Source organism: Chiloscyllium punctatum, chromosome 26 (assembly GCF_047496795.1).
Source record: "Chiloscyllium punctatum isolate Juve2018m chromosome 26, sChiPun1.3, whole genome shotgun sequence".
Classification (NCBI taxonomy): Eukaryota; Metazoa; Chordata; class Chondrichthyes; order Orectolobiformes; family Hemiscylliidae; genus Chiloscyllium; species Chiloscyllium punctatum.
Genome location: NC_092764.1, coordinates 55,370,297 through 55,388,192, shown reverse-complemented (window position 1 = coordinate 55,388,192; position 17,896 = coordinate 55,370,297). Strand labels below are relative to the sequence as shown.

The window sequence follows — 17,896 nt, the reverse complement described above, 5'->3', positions numbered from 1 at the left end:
TTGGTGTTGTGTGTTATAGAGGGACAGGACCCTGCACCTTCACAGAATCCTTGGAATGCAGTGTCGCCTTTGTGTCTTGGTGGAATTCCATCTTCAGAGGGTCAGTTATATTCTTGCATTGAAACTGTCTATGGAGTTGTGCATATTCTCCCTGTGTCTGCGTGGGTTTCCACTGGGTCCTCCGGTTTCCTCCTACAGTCCAAAGATGCAGGTTAAGTGGATTGGTAATGCTAAATTGCCCCATAGCGTCCCAGGCTATATGGATTAGGTATTCTGGTCACGGTTAATGCGTGCCTATGGAACTGGGGTGGGCAAGCGGGTCTGGGTAGGATGTTGTTTGGATGGTTGGTGCACTTGATGAGCCGAATGGCCTTTATCTGCAATGTAGGGATTTTGAGTCTAAATTTCCAAACAGACTAACTTGAGAATTAAAGGCTCAATGTCAATGTTAATTGAAGTGATCAATTACCTAGCTGGTTATTTGATAGTGAATGTTGTAGAGCCAGTATCTGAAGTCTGACTAGTTTAATAATTTCTTGTGCTGAACAATGAATCTTTGATTTATTTGGAAATAGTCTGCAGCAAGATCTGTTTAGATGGGTTAGCTTTATTTGTAAATATTAATTCTGTTATGTTTCTACTTCTAGATTCAACTTAGGGGAGCAAGGTATGGTCAGTGTTGTGGAAACAGAGTTAAATTGTAACCTATTGTCTGGGATGTTTATCTTTGGAAAGTGCTTTAGGTAAATTGTTAATTATGAATGGACTAGAAATTAAGCAAAATGCTGTGCAAAGAAAAATGTAGACATTTGGACAATTTTGAATAATTAATAGTTGAAAAGAAACAGTGTTTAGAATTTGAAAAACATCTATAAGATGGCAAATCGTGAGATGATAGGAGAGGATGGATTTCTACCTTTTGAAGGCACTATTCTGGTTCAAGTTAGCCTTCTACATTGTAATCCAAAATTTTGGTCTCAGCTTCTTGAATTTGACACAAATACACATGGTATCATTTTTCTTGTTTCTGGGATTCTTCTGTGCATTGATCAGTTAAATTTGCCAGTTAAATATGATAACTGTTACTACATTTCAAGAATAATTCTTCAGCTGTGAAATACTTTGTGAAATTCAGCAGTGTGCAAAGTGATAAATAAAATGTTTTTTTTTATTATTGCCTGGACCTATTGTAATCTGTGTCCTGTGAAATTGGCTAATGCATGTGGAGTGGAGGGTGGAAGTTGTCATACTTATGTTTGTGTATTTAAAGTAGTGGAGGAGTTGAGTGGTATGGTTTCCCATTCGGATTAATATAAAGTGACCTGTGTGGAAGGATGTTTTTAGGGGAAGAAAGTGAATTTGGAAAATCGAATGTGTAAAGAACAAAGAAGGAAATACTTAGTTGTTTCCTGGCCTGTTAGTTGATCCTTCAGATTTTTTAGAGCATGACTGTTGCCATCTCTATATTTATAACGAATTATTTGACAGCTGGTGGGGTTAATATGGTTTCATTTAATTAAATGATCTTTCCACCACTTAATTTGTAATATAATTAAGCTTAGTTATGTACAGATGAATAAACATTACTAAAGTGCTTATGAATTAGAAATTACATTCATCAATTTCCTGGGGCATTGCACATGGGAGTAAATCTCACCTGTAATTCTCAAGGGATCTGGGATCAATGGATGGAAGAAAGTGTATCAAGTACAATTTAATTCCCGTTTTTAAATTATAAATTCTGTTAATGTATTTTGTTATAAGTTATTTTGTCAGTATTTTAATAGTGGAAATCACATCTGTATGCAAACTTGTCCTGCTTTAATTGCAGCCCCCATTTCCCTACAAATTAGTATTTCAATAATAAGTGTGCCCTTCTTGAATTTGTATTGAAGATGTTGATTGGAAATTTGTGTTGGTGGAAGGACTAACAGAATAGCATAATTAATATGTAGCATTTTTGTTTTATTACAGAAACTTATGTTTCGTGTGCTTCAGAAACCTTTGAGAAGCATGTTGACAAATGTGGTGGTTGTCTGTCTTCCACATGTTGTGATACTCCTGGCTGCAGCAGGCAAGCCATTAAGCTTCAGCTTTCAGACAACACACAAGATCTAGAGGAATCATTAGAGTTGTATACAGATGGGTCTCAGCAAGAGCAGTCACATTCAGAAATATGTGCTGGAAGCCCCTTGCACACCCTAACCATACAGACAGACAGTGGAAAAGTCATAACAAATGTGGCAGAGCCTGACGAGATACCTGCTAAATCTGAAGACAGCAAAGAGAAATCTCTCAACCACAGCATGACTGCCTGCAACCGCATGTTTAAAAATATATCCCCTTTATCGGTTGCAGCTGACAATTGTAACAAGTTGAATTGTGTGGGCTTGTTCAAAAGCATTGCCCCACTGACATCAACAGCAGGAGGAAGTCATGCAAATCTAAATGGTAGCCCAGGTAAACAGGTACTGAATTACACAACAGCAGCTCGAAACATTGTGCTGGAAGCCAGCGAACGGCGGTTTGATGGTGAAAATGAAGAACTATGTGAAATTCATAGAGGTGTCAAAAGGAAACGGCAATTTACAGATTTTGATCATGAACCACACAGAAACAAAGTTGACCAGAGCACTTTGTTGAAGTGTGCAACTGTAAGTGGGGGCCAGAACTCATGTAATGTCAGTAGTGATGGAACTTTGATCGGAACAGATCATTTTAAAGAAATAACCAATGACGTTTGTCAGATGGATGCCATTGCTACGTGTAAAGAGTCTTGCAGAAGGCAAGAAGGTAGTAGGGGTATAACTTTGAAAGGTACTGATTTGAGAAATTCATCAGAAAACAACATGATGGTATCAAGAAAATATAATAAACTTAATTTTGTTTCTGAGAAACCACCTCAACAAGTCCCAGATTGTAGAAGATCAGCGTCCTCAGAAATTCCTATTGTGCAGCCCACAGAAGATGTTGCTGCCAGTGTGAATCATGTGCTTTCTCACAATGCTAAGCAGGACAAAGTTAAATCTCTGGTAAGTTATCTAACAAGCAGTAACTTGAAGAAAACAACCTGAGTCTGTCCAGCTTCCCCTCAGATCTAACGTGCTGCAATCCTGGCAACACCCTGGTAAATGTCCTTTGAACCTTTCCAATCCAATCACACCCCTCCTAAAGAGTGGTAACCACAACTGTTCACAATGCTTCAGCTATGGCCTAACCAAAGTTTTGTGTAGCTGCAACATAACTCCCCTGCTCTTCTAATGTGTCATGACTATTAAAGGCATATGTCCCATATGCTTTCTTAACCATCCTATTAACCTGACCTGCCACCTTCAGGGATAAGTGGTCAAGCATCCCAAGATCCCTCTATTCCCTTGAGGCTTACAGAGTCTTGCCTTTCATTAAGCACTCCCTTGACTTATTTCTTCCAAAGTGTAACACCTTGCATTTATCAGGGTTGAATTCCATCTATCCATCTGACCAATCCGTTTATATTTTCCTATATCCTAACACCTTCCTTCTCACTGTCAACCACCTGGCCAATCTTTGTGTCATCTGCAAACTTGCATATCATCCCTCCTATATTGATACCTGTATCATTTATATATCATGAACAATAAAGAACCTAACACTGATCCCTGTGGCCAGTCACTGGACACCAGACTCCAGTCACAAACTCCTTTACTTCCTACAGGGACCTTGGATGCAACTCATCCGACATGGGATTTATCCAATGCTATGCTAAAACCTCTGTTACTACTTCTCTCCTTATGTCAAATGCGTCAAGAACCATTTAGATCCTCTCCAAAGATTTTGTACCTAAACCCTCCTCTCAAGTAAAGACAGAAGTGAAGTACCCTATAGCCCTATCAATGTCCTTCAGCTCCTTTGGTGTTTAATTGTCTCTACTTGTTCTCTGGTTATGCTCCTTCCCCTTAATAGACATGTAGAATGTACTGGGGTTATCATTAATTTCAGCTGCCACTGTTTTTTCACATTTCCTCTTTTTTTCTCAGAATTGTGTTTTAAGTTCTCCCCTGCGCTTTCTGTACTTGTTAAAACCTCTATTGATTTGCTGCCTTTGCACGTGCTTCCTGCTTAGCCAGACCTGAATATCCCAAGAAATCAAGCGTTCTCTGGGCTTGTTCCTTTTTGGGTGACATGTAGGAGCAAATGTTGAGCCTGCACTCTTTCCATTTCCTTTTTGAATACCCCAGTGTTCTGCTGTGGATTTTCCTGTAAGTAACTGTTCTGAGTCTACTTTGTCCATTCTACTTAGTTTCTTTTTAGCTTGCTTATTTCATTGTTTCGTTCTGTTCTTTTCATTTTCGCAAAGTTTATCACTTGGATGAGTACACTTTTGATTGAGATTTTGTAAATCTAGAAACATACTTTAGGAGCTTCTGTAAACTTGCAGGTTTCTCATATGAGTCATAAATACCTTTGTATAATCTTTGCAGAGACATCCTGATGGAAGCCAATTTTTGTACACCTATCCAGAACCCACTCATGAGCTGATCTCTCAGGTGAACTCTGTAAGGTTTGTATTCTGCATATAGTTTGGTTCTTTAAAATTATCTCACGTTTCCATCTGTGCTTGCACTTAGTGAATCCCACTCTTATATCATTAGAAATCCTTGGTTAACCCACTTACAACCAATAATTTTCCTTTCCTCTATTACAGTACCAGATGATGAACTCTGTTCTTAGTGTAGTGCCAGTAGGAATGCAGGTTGAGAATGGTCTGTTTTCCACCTCTTGCATCACACATAATTGCCTAGATGTTTACTTTTGAAACAAGATTTTTCAAGTGCTTTTCAGTGTAGGGAAATACTTGACAGCCTTGTTGGATCATTGTTGGGAAGGTGAAAGCCTGAATAATCTAGGATGCCTTGATAAGGCATTTGAAAACAAGGGGAGAGGTGATAAGATGGACAAAGTTCCAAAGAGTTGGGAAAAGAATTTTCTGTAAAATAAGCTACTAACTATGATCGGGAAAGTAAGGAGTAAATTAGTGCTGGAGGAGCAGAGGATTTATGAAGCTGTGTAAAATTGGAGTATATCAGAGTGAATTGAGCTCTCTGAGATATTTGAAATTGATTTTAAAATTGATTTTTAGGGGTTTGGGTAATCAATAGAGCTTGAGGTATAGATGAGAATGTGGACTGCTAGATTCTACATTAAGAGCCAGTGTCAAGAGTATTAGAGAAATCAATTTACCATATGATGAAGAATGGATTAGGATTGAGGTAGGACTGGAAGAGTGGTCGGAACAGAAATGTGCCAAGGGTTCAAAGATGGAAACAGCCATTGTTTAATAATAGACTGCAGACGCGAAAGATGCAGAGTTGTGGGTCGAGCAGTTCGCCAAAATTTCATACCTCATTGTAAGCCTGAGATGAAACACTGGGAAGATTTGATGGAGTGAAAGTTTATTTGGGAGTCAAGAGTGGTGTTGGTCTTGACTTCAAGGATGTTTAATGAGGGTGGCGTTAGTCTTGAAATACAATGCAGGAAATAACAGATTTGAGCTTTGTATGATTAGTGTAGATTTGAAACAGCCTCCATATTGCTACTGAAACAGAGCATATCAATGAATAGAACAGAGGCCCCGAGTGCTCAAGAGATTGCAAGTGAGCAGGAAGAGATGCTTTTGGATGGAGCTTCTAAAAATATTTGTTCATTGTATAATGGCATCACTGTCTATTATACTGTAATGGAGAAAGAAAAGGTTGACGATGGGATTGTCAAAGAAGATGAGGCAAAAAAGTGAGCTGCTGTTTCTCTGGTTATTTGGTTAGCACTCTTAGCAAGAAAGTGGCATATATAGGAAAAATGGAAATGAAGTTTCACAACTTTAGAAGGGAATGCAGTAGTGGAGCAGCAGTTGGAATGAGTAATGAGAGAACTAGCATTTGTTTTTAGACTATTGAAAGTTTGGAGAATCATAAGCACCACACTGATACATAGTGAGAATGTGACTGAAAAGGAAAGAACAAGAACTGGGAGGTGATGGTTTCTGTGATTGTCCATGATCTCCTTGGGCAGTTAGGGAAACTAAATGATGGAATTGTGGAATAATGAGCTAGGGACTATGGTAAGTAGTTGCAGCCTTGGTTTTATCCACATTTGCAGTTTGTTGTCATACTGGAAAATGCATGAAGAAGAATTCTGAGAATGTGGCAAAGAGGAACTTGGAATTATTTCTCTTTCCATGATGAGCTTTGGTAGTTTTTGCTTACTGTTTGTTACATTTCTAAATCCTTGAATTAATTCCAAATGTACTTATGTCATTTTAAAACTTGGGTATTGTTACTAATGGTTTTGTCGAGAGTCCAAATTTCAAATAAGTCATTGCCTGAGTGGAAAATAAATCATGATTTATTAATAAAGATTATTTCAGTTGTATAAATCTTTAGTTTTGCTCTTACTTTGCTGGGTGCAGAATCATAGAATCCCAGTGTGGAATGAAGCCATTTGGCTCATTGAATCTGCACTGACCCTCCAAAAAGTATCCCACCCAGACCCAGCCCCCGTCATATTTCTGTAACCCTGCATTAACCATAGCTAATCCACCTAGCCTACACATCCCTGGACACTAAGGGCAATTTAGCATGGCCAATCCACTGAACCTGCACATCTTTGGAATGTGGGGCAAAACCGGAGCACCCGGCAGAAACCCACGCAGACACACAGAGAATGTGCGAACTCTGCACAGATAGCTGGAATTGAGCCCAGGTCCCTGGCGCTGTGCAGCAGCAGTGCTAACCACTGAGCCACCCCAGAAACTGCTGACATTTTTCTTGTACATTGATTTAATTTCACAATATCTGATTTTTTTTTTCCTCCAGGGTTCCCTGTGAGTTGCTGAAATGGGCTGTTTCATATTTTACTGAACCAAGTTTGACACACAACTAACTGCTGTTCCTGGCTGGCATGTAACTGGTTATTTATTTTGTTGCAACTTGAGCTAATGAAATTACATTTCCCCTATGTTTTAATGTTGATCCATGTTATTTATTTATATCAGTCCTGAATACCACTGCCTCGGGTAAAAATAAATTGACACACACCAAAAATAGGGATGCTAGTATAACACTGCATGCCTGGGCTGCTTTTGGCACCACTTAGCTGTTGACTCAGCAGAACCATGGCCTGAAACAAGTATCTGTCCATGCATCATTTCTGGCTGGAAAGATGTACAGCCCTGGAAGACAAAGGAATTGGACCAAAATGAATGAGTTCATGCCCTCAATTAACATGAAGTTTAATTTCTGTGGTGAGTTTTGGAGAAGACAAATGATTAGCCTTGTATTGAAGGTTATATAATTATAATAGATAACAATTATAACTAAATACTGTTCCGAATTGTTCAGTGGTGTAATTTTGGTTTGTGTGTATGATATTCATATCAAAATCCTTTTACAGTGTTTTTAGAAAATAAAAATGCTCAATATTTAATTTTCTTGAATTTTTGGATGACTGAATTGCTATCAAATAACATGTATCTATCAAGATGTAATATGCATTTGTTCAAACTTTGCTCTATCGTTGAACCCTAAGTTTGCTATGATAACTCCATCATAGCAAATTGGTTTGTTCCATCACTTCATCACTTCCACATTTTCAGTTTCTTAATCTCAGCAAAATCTTCAGTGACTTGTATCCTGATCATTCCCTTGTAGGACATTTTCACTCCTTGTTCAAGCCCAAGAGATTTAAACTATACATCTATTACTAAATCAGACCGTACTACATCAGATTCTTCTACTAAACTACTCATTACTCTAGGATTATCCAGAAAGGGAAAAAAAAACTTTTACCGCTGTAGTCAGTTCTTGAAACCATTTCTTTCACTTAAACTTACCCTTAAAGACAAGTAATTCTGGGCCAATTTATTGCCACAGTGGAGACCGTCCATTCAGCTCCTTATGCTTCTGTTTTTTCATGTTACCTATAAGTCACACCCCAGGTCTCTACCGTATTCTTCAATGTCTGCAGTACCTATCCTGATAGCCTCTCAACTTCTCTCCCATGATATCTGTCTTCTACTTCCTGTTAATGTCCTGATTGTCAAATTCCCCTTATTGGCTTCTATATTGGTTAAGATTATAAAACTACGGTAGCTTTATTTAAATGGCACCTGTAACATCATGCTTTAAAGGAGTATTTCTGAACAAAACTTGACACTGAGGGACATGTGGACAGGAAATGGTAGGTTTTAAGAATCATCAAAGAAAGAGAGCTTGATAGAAAGTCAGGGAGATTTAGGGACAAAATTCAAGTTGTTAAGGGGTGAGTCGCTTGAAATCATGATTAGCAATTGTGACGTGATTAAAATAAAAGATGTTTAAGTGTCCAGAATTGGAGAAATGAAGAAATCTCATTTGATGAAGGCTATAGGAGGTTGCATAGATGGTGAAGGAGTGGGTTCATGGAGGGATTCAGAAACAGGCATGAGAATTTCAACAAATGTTGCTGTACAGAGGTCACATTTAGCTCATGTAAACAGAAATGCATGCGTGAATGTGGCTTGATGTAGTGATTTGATGTGACACCAGGGTTGTGAATAGTCTTGTTCAACTTCTTGTCAGGGAGAGGAATAAAGCCATTGGGCAGGTAATAGAGTTTGAGATTGGGACTGAAGATAATTGCTTTGCAGGAAATTCCTGCTTATTCAGGATTGAATGTCAACGCAAGTAGTCTGCCAATTTAGAGACAACAGAGGGCTAAAATGTGGTGATGTTTAGGTAGACCTGGATATAAGTATTATGCATGTGGAACCTGATATATCTTTAGATGATGTCATCCAAGGGCAGGATGTAGATTCAAAATAGGTCCAAAGCATTGATAACAATATGGGTGTGGGAAGAAAATCTCTTGCAGTTGATTATCTGTGACTGGCTAGATAAGAATGCAGCTAGACACATGCAGTCCCACCCATCTGAATAACAGAGGAAAGGTTTGTGGGACAGATGATATGATCCACCATGTCAGAGACTGTGGTCAGGTTAAAGGGGAATGACTGTCAGACCTCTAGAATATCATTTGTGACTTTGAAAAGGGCTGTTTCCTTACTTTGCTGTTTTGAAAATGCGCTTGGAGGAATTCAAAACAGTATTGAAGGAAAGAAGGATGCATATTTATTGATAAAATTACAACAGTCTAATTTGGCTTTTCCTGAAAGCAAATTATAATATTATTAGAGGTTGTTCTGTTAGCTAATGATCAATTCAAATCTCAAAAAAACAGTAATCTATTTGTAACACGTGTTGAGATGAGCATATTAATACCATAATTGACATCCCACTAGCACTGTTGCAGAACTTGGAATTCTCAACTAAGTCCTTAAGTTTTCTCTGTTTTGTATCTAAACTGCAGTAAACATCTGTCAGTTGCTGGCTGTGCATTCTGTTGTCAAAAATTAAATTGTATAAAATTAATAATAAACCTGACAGTTACATTTGAAGTGAGAACTATATTGGAGCAAATGATTGGGTTTTTGAAATAGCACTGTAATGTGTGGGGTGCAAGTAAGTTTGTGTGGGCAAGGTTTCTGGTGAAAAATGTTAGTGGCAGAGTTAGAGGGGAAACAACACTGCATTTATTTTTTCAGCCAGGATGTGAAGATCCTGGCAGAAGTGCACAGCAGCATCTGGTGGGGCAGATTTTCACAGGGAGCATAGCATTGTTGCTGACTGGAAGACTGAGGCCTATAGTTTCAAATTTGTATTAGGACTGAGCAGATCGTACATAATGTCTTTTCCAGTTCTCTGTCTTGTTAATGTATTCATTTAACCTGAATTCTAATTGGTTGATTGGCAGAAACATGGCCAAGAGAACAAACAATTGCAGGCGATGTGCAAAGCCTGTTACAAACTCACAAGTACTCAATATCTTGTATCCATTCTATCCTTGGTATTGCCAGGAGGTGATGGTGTTAGTGATCCAGAATTCCAATCTAATATTCTGGGAATGTGGGTTGAATCAAACCAGACAGGTGGTGTTTGATTTCAATTTAAAAAGCATCTAGAATAAAACAGTAGCTAGTAGTAACCATATAACCACTGTTGATTGTTGTAAAAAATCTATCTGGTTGACTAATATCCTTTAGAGAAGGAAATTTGTTGTCTTTACCTTGTTGGCTTACATATCACTCCAAGTACACAGCAGTTTGGTTCACTCTTCGCTGTTCTCTGGGGAGTTAGGGGCAGGAAATAATTGCTGGCTTGTGACACCCATACCCCATAGATGAATAAAAAATAAATTAAAAATACGGACATATTTAGTACAGGTTTGCAAGTCAATTATATGTGAACATTCTGATTATAATGCAAGCTTTAAAAATTGCTTAAAACCGGTTTGTTTTTTAAGCTGCACATTACTGTATGTTTAAGCAGGTGTTTGACTCATGCATTAGTCCTTTATTAACCTACTGTAATGGTAATCGTTGTTTCTGATAATTCTGTATTCTTGGTTGTTAAGGGAGAGATACTGCAGTGAAACAAGTTAGTTGGTTTTGTTCTAATCTATTCCCAATTTTTCCAGGTCTGCCAGGTAGGTGATCAACTATCCAGATAATCTATCCAGATGAACTATCCAGAGCATTCCATACAATTTAGTTGTTGCAACTTGACTATTCATTTGTCTAATCTGTTATTTTCTTTTGCTGACTATTTTTTTTAAAAAGCAAGATCTTCAATTTCCTGTTATGAGTGTGTTCATGCGAGATATTTTGATATTTTATAAATATTAAACTTGAAACAGTCAAGACAAAAAGAAACCAATTGTGCTTGGTGTGGTGCTTGAAGTGTGACTTGGGATATGCATGGTTAATGAGAGTCTTTTTCTAAAAATAAGAGCTGTTTTAGTAGCTGAACTATACATATTTTAAAATGTAAACAGTTTTAAATCAAATTTTAAGATTTCTAATGGCTTCCGTATTTTTAAAATCGAGTTTAAAATATATGAACATATGAATTGGGAACAGGAGCAAACCATTGAGAAGACAAGTCTGCTGATCTGATTGCAACCTTGAATCCACATTCCCACCTTCGTCTTTCAAACCCTTGCTTAGATTCTTGACTTTAAGGTAGTTTCTATCTACCTCTGCCTTAAAAATCTTCAAGGGCTCAAGTTCCACTGCCTTTTTCAGGGGATCATTAGAATCTCAAGTGTGGAAACAGGTCATCTGGTCCAACAAATCCACACCGACCCTCCGAAGAATAACCCACCCTACCCTATTTCCCTGACTAATGCACCTAACCTACATCCCTGAATACTATGGCAACACTAACCATTCATCTAACCATGCTGACTATCCCTGACAATTCACCTAACCATGCTGATTATCCCTAATCAGTCTCTGCCTCTCCAAATGAATGTAATCCTATCTCTCAGAATCCCCTCCAACATCTTACCCATTGCTGATGTCAGACTCACTGGTCTATTGTTCTAGGCTTCTCCTTACAGCCTTTCTTTAAACAAAAACACATTAGCCACTCTCCAGAACTCTGCCACCTCCCCTATGACTGTAGATGATACAAATATCTCTGCTAGGGGGCCGCAATTTCTTCCCTAACTTCCCAAACTTCCCACAATGTCCCGGGATACACTTGAATAGGGTCCTGAAGATTTATGTTTCCAAGACCTCCATGTTGAGAAACTACCCTGAAAATATTCTATGAACTTTCTCCCTCTTTATGGGTATTTAAGCGGGCATTGGATAGGTATATGGAGGATAGTGGGTTAGTGTAGGTTAGGTGGGCTTTGATCGGCGCAACATCGAGGGCCGAAGGGCCTGTACTGCGCTGTATTGTTCTATGTTCTATGTTCTATGTTCTAACTCCTCAGCTAGGCTACCTATGCCTATCTTGACTTTCCCAGTTGATTATGTAGATTGAAATCTATGATTATTACTGTAATCTTGTGATAACTCATTTCTTTTTTACCCACCCTGCTGTGTGATTACTGTTTGGGTTCTGTATATCAATTCGACCATTGATCTCATTATTATCCAAATTGTTTCTACATTTTTGTTTGCCTGAACTTTTCAGAATAGTTCATTTTGGGGCATTTTTAAAGACTGTGTTCAAATTTAATGTCAGTCTGTACCTGGTTTTCCTGCAGCTTGATGTATGAATTTCTCCAAAAACCAAATTCTTGCCAGAAAGAACTCTAATCAAGTTCATAAAAAAAAACATTTTCTGGATAGCTGCAGATCCTGGCACACTGACTATGCAGGAACTGCACAAGTTTTAAACTCCCACAGCTCCAAGCTTTCCCTGGGAGCAGACATGAAGTGTGTTGGATTATTATAAAACTGAATTGTTCCCCCATGTGTGTGCGTGCACATTCTCTATCTTCTCCCCATCCAACTCAATGTACCATGAATCTCAGAATTTCCTTTGACTTCCTTGATCCAAACTGACCCCCTGGCTTGCCTAGAACTAACTTCTCTTCCCTGCTCACTTGCTGTCCCACTCATTTTCCTCACCTTCCCATGTTATCCCAAACCACTGTACAAGCTTAACTCACCCTATCCCTTTTATCCACTTACCACCCCACCTAATTAACCCATACACTCAATAACACACCAGGAGGTTCTGAGACGTTTTAATTTATCAGAATTAAAAAAAAGTATGTGGCCTCTGTGAGGATTTCTGCACAAACTGCATTTGGAAGGATCCCACATCAACATATTTTCTGGTCAGAATTAGAAAAGGTTTCTGTTACTGTTTGGAAAATTTGGGCCAATAATACAATGTCTCTCACTTAAATAATGTCTCTTCTCTATTGTCCAGCTGAGTGGGACTGAGATTGCTTGATTCACCTCATCTGTTTGTAGACCTGCCATCTCCAGCAAATACCTTCTTCCTGTATTATCTCCAACTTAACATCCCCTTCCAGATTAATGCCCCAAATGTTTTCCTTACGATTAATATTTGACTGTCTTGTCTGTAGTTGGCAGGCTGAGTTCTCTCCTTTTTGTCAACAAGGATCATCAAATCTTCTGGTACCAATCCTAACTTTTTAACAAGATTGGAAGCTTATTTCCTTCAGCATTCCTAGGATGCATTCTAAATAGACCAGAAGAGTTTTCTACTTAAAGCACTCCTAAACCTCACAACACGAAGGATTTGGGTTTGATTCCAGCCCTGGATGACTGTGCAAACTCCATACATTCTCCCCACTTCTGGGTAATCTGGTTTCCTCCCAGAGTCCAAAGATGCGTAGGTTAGGTGGATTGGCAATATAATGTATGTAGTGTTACAGGAATAGGATAGGAGATGGGTCTGAATATGATGCTGTTCAGAGCTTTGGTGTGGTCTCAATGGGCCAACTGGCCTGCTTCTCTATTGTGTGGATTCTATGATTAAATACATCCTATTTAATTTCTCTACTGCGTGTCTTTACTGAGACATTGCATTGTTCCTCTTTAGTGAAGTCAAATCAAAAAGTACTGTCTTTAGCATTTTTTTCCTGTTCCTCAATTGCAAACCCACCCTCAATACCTTGATGACCCTTTTCAAGTTCAGTTTACAGCCTATGATGAGTTAATTCATTAGAATGAGGGTTTATTGTGTTTCTCTTTATCCCAGGAATCAAGTTTAACAATTGTCAATTTTTTAAAAATTTATGATTGCTGCTCAGCAGCTGCTGCTACAAAGTGAACATGTATGACTATTGGATAAAGACAGAAATGCACAGGCATGTGAATTTCACTTGGCCTTTATGATCAAATAGTCTCCTAAGATAAATTTGGACTTCTCTGCCCCCAAGAGATAAGCAATGCTGATAGTTGGAATGTTTAAGACATATTAGACTTTTGTACACTAATGATGTCAAGGAATTGTGGAGTTTAGGAATGTAAAAGGGGTAGTGGTACAGATCAGCAGGATTTGATTAAATGATGAAGCAAGCTGAAGGGGCTGAAAGCCTTATTCCTGTTTCTATCACCAACCAGGCTCTCAAAAAGGTTTGCTTGGATAGGTGGTCAGTGTTCACTAATCACTAAAATGACACCCCTGTTTAAAAAGGGAGTAAGGCAAAAGACGGAAAATTACAGACCGATTAGCCTAACCTCGGTTGTGGGTAAGATCCCGAAATCCATTGTGAAGGATGAGATTTTTGAATACTTGGAAATGAACAGTAAAATACAGCAAAGTCAGCATTGTTTCATCAAGGGGAGGTCATGCCTGACAAATCTGCTAGAATTCTTTGAGGACATAATGAACATGTTAGACCAAAGAGAGCCAGTGAATGCTATCTATCTGGAATTCAAGGAGACCTTTGATACAATGCTGCACAGGAGGCTACTGAGTAAGATAAGGGCCCATGGTGTTAGAGGCAAGGTGTTAGCATGGATAGAAGCTGTCAGGCAGAAAGCAGAGTATGTTGATAAAAAGTCCTTCTCAGAATGGCAGCTGATGACGAGTAGTGTTCCACAAGGCTGTGTTGGCACCACCGACTTTTCACTTTATACATTAACAATCTAGATGAAGGAACTGATGGCATTGTGGCTAAGTTTGCAGATGATACAAAGATAGGTAGCATTGAGGAGGCAGGGAGGCTACAGAAGGATTTGGGCAAAGAAGTGGCAGATGGAGTACAACGTGGGAAAGTGTGAAGTCATGCACTTTGGTAGGAAGAATAAAGGCATGGACTATTTTCTAAATGGGAAGAAAATTCAAACGTCTGAAGTGCAAAGAGACTTGGGAGTTCTAGTCCAGGATTCTCTCAAGGTAAACTGGCAGGTTGAGTCAGTAGTTAGAAAGGCAAATGCAATGGTGGCATTTATTTTGAGAAGACTTGAATATTAAAGCAGGGATGCAATTCTGAGGCTGTATAAGGCAGTGGTCAGACCACATTTGCAGTACTTTGCGCAGTTTTGGGCTCCATTGGGAAGGATAAACTGGCCCTGGGGTGTATTCTCAGAGGAGGTTCATGACAATGATTCCAGGAATGAAAAGTTTAACACATGAGGAATGTTCGAGGACTCTGGGTCAATACTTGATGGAGTTTAAATGGATGAAGGGAGATAGGCATTTGACAAGGTTCCCCATGGGAGCAAGGTTAGATCTCATGGAAGTAAAAACAATGACTGCAGATGCTGGAAACCAGATTCTGGATTAGTGGTGCTGGAAGAGCACAGCAGTTCAGACAGCATCCAAGGAGCAGCGAAATAGACGTTTTGGGTAAAAGCCCTTCACCAGGAATACCTTGAGAGATCTCATGGAATACAGGGAGAACTAGCCATTTGGATACAGAACTGGCTCAAAGGTAGAAAGGTGATGGAGGGTTGATTTTCAGACTGGAGGCCTGTAACTAGTGGAGTACCACAAGGATCGGTACTGGGTCCACTACTTTTTTCATCATTTATATAAATGATTTGGATGTGAGTGTAAATATAGTTAGTAAGTATGCAGATGACACCAAAATTGGAGGTGTAGTAGACAGCGAAGAAGGTTACCTCAGTACAACAGGATCTTGATCAGATGGGCCAATGGGCTGAGAAGTGGCAGATGGAGTTTAATTAAGATACCTGTGAGGTGCTGCATTTTGGGAAAGCAAATCTTAGCAGGACTTATACACTTAATGGTAAGGTCCTAGGGTGTGTTGCTGAACAAAGAGACCTTGGAGTGCAGGTTCATAGGTCCTTGAAAGTGGAGTCGCAGGTAGATAGGATAGTGAAGAAGGCGTTTGGTATGCTTTCCTTTATTGGTCAGAGTATTGAGTACAGGATTTGGGAGGTCATGTTGCGGTGTACAGGACAATGGTTAGGCCACTGTTGAAATATTGCGTGCAATTCTGGTCTCCTTCCTATTGGAAAGATGTTGTGAAACCTGAAAGGGCTCAGAAAAGATTTGCCAGGGTTGGAGGATTTGAGCTATAGGGAGAGGCTGAATAGCCTAGGGATGTTTTCTCTGGAGTGTTGGAGGCTGAGGGGTGACCTTACAAAATCATGAGGGGCATGGATCGGATAAAAAGAGAAAATCTTTTCCCTGGGGTGGGGAAGTCCAGAACTAGAGGGCATAGGTTTAGGGTGAGAGGGAAAAGATATAAAAGAGACCTAAGGGGCTCCTTTTCCATGCAGAGGGTGGTACGTGTATGGAATGAGCTGCCAGAGGAAGTGGTGGAGGCTGGTACAATTGCAATATTTAAAAGGCATCTGCATGGACATATGAATAGGAAGGGTTTGGAGGCATATGGGCTGGGTCCTAGCAGGTGGGACTAGATTGGGTGGGATATCTGGTCAGCATAGACTAGTTGGATCGAAGGGTCTGTTTCCATGCTGTACATCTCTATGACTCTATCTAATTGAAACATACAGAATACTGAATGGCTTGGACAGAGTAGATGTTGGGAAAACGTTTCCATTGGTAGGAGAGACTGGCACCCAAGAGCACAGCCTTGGAGTAAAGGGAAGACCTTTTCTAGAACGGAGATAAGGAGAAACGTCTTCAGCCAGAGAGTGGTGAATCTAAGGTATTCATTGCCACAGAAGGCTCTAGAGGCCAGGTCATTGAGTATATTTAACACTGAGATAGATATGTTATTGAGTATCAGGGGGAATCAAGGGTTACGGGAGAAAACAGGAGAATGGAGTTGAGAAACTTGCCAGCCATGACTGAATGGTGGAGCAGACTAGATGGGCTGAGTGGCTTAATTTCTGTTGCAGTTTCTTATGGTATAATGTGTGAACCAACGTTTTTCAGAAAGCCAGTAGAAAGAAAACAGAAATAAACTGAAATGTTGACGCATAAATAGAAGCAGATTCTAGTGTATTATAGCAAGATTGTGTTGGAATGTGCTCTCCAACATAATAGTTTTGCCCAAAGCACTGCAGGAAATTAAATTTTCTCAAGAAGCTATATTGAGGGAAATGATTGCAGTCAAACCTTCTACATAGTTTCCAAGAAAATTGTTATTGATCACAAATGCTACACAACTTACACAAGTTAGTATACAAGTATTAATATGAAAATTGTTTGAAAGGTTATATTAATACTTTGAATAAATGTAAATAATTTGTAAGATATACAAAAGTAGAGAGTTTAAATTGTGTACAAAATGCATGACTCTGTCCTTGGGTTTATATTCATAATACTTTGTTGATATTGCTTTCTGATAATGTTTCCCATACATCCCTTTACTCTACTGATTGACAGTTTGTAGCCACGTTAATTCAGTTTGTTAGAGCTGGGTTTAAAAGTTTGCATCCATGGACTGATGGAGTTTTTACAATCTTGAGAGAGACATGTATTTCACAAACTATTTCATAGACACAAGTTAATGGCCACTGTGTGGCAGTGCATTTGCAATTCCCTCAGAATACTTGTTTTCCGCATATCCATTTTAAAAAAATTGGAGATTGCAAAATATAAAACAATTCCTCAGTCCTGAGAAAATAGATAAAAGTGCTTTACAGGAAATTTTATCTAGTTACTAAATGCTTCAGACTGCCCAGGATCCTCAGTCTTGAACTGACCTTGCTTCCTGTAACATGATACTCCTTGCACAGTATTGCTGGGATGTAAAGCTTCATGTGTTCCCCTCTGAGTTGTACCCCTACTATTCATTTGAATTAGGCACCATCCTCAAAAGCATATTGGTTATGGTAGGAGCATTTGCTCAATATATTATTACAGGAAATTAACTTTGGACAAGACGCTGCATAATGTATTCAAAGTCTTTATTTGTTTCTTTATTTATCCAACATACAAAAAATTAGGAAGTATAAAACCATTTAAAAGCAGAACCAAGTTGACGCTATTGTATTATCAGTGGCTTCATTTCATCAATCCTATAACATCTTGAAGTTTTCAAGAAGCCTTTCTGTCTAAAACTGGAAAAGGCAAGCAATTTAGTAACAAAAGTTGATTTTCATCTCCAT

At 39.0% G+C, this 17,896-nt stretch overlaps 1 protein-coding gene across 1 annotated transcript in view; it reads left to right on the top strand.

Moving 5' to 3' along the window:
• acd (ACD shelterin complex subunit and telomerase recruitment factor) overlaps positions 1-7,461 on the top strand; it is a 35,863-nt gene extending 28,402 nt beyond the window's left edge. The window contains exons 10-13 of the mRNA XM_072547441.1: positions 20-100; positions 1,975-3,032; positions 4,461-4,540; positions 6,852-7,461. Coding sequence (XP_072403542.1) covers positions 20-100; positions 1,975-3,032; positions 4,461-4,540; positions 6,852-6,918 — 1,286 coding nt within the window. The 3' untranslated portion in view covers positions 6,919-7,461. The remainder of the gene's footprint in view (positions 1-19; positions 101-1,974; positions 3,033-4,460; positions 4,541-6,851) is intronic.
• Positions 7,462-17,896: the final 10,435 nt, after the last annotated feature.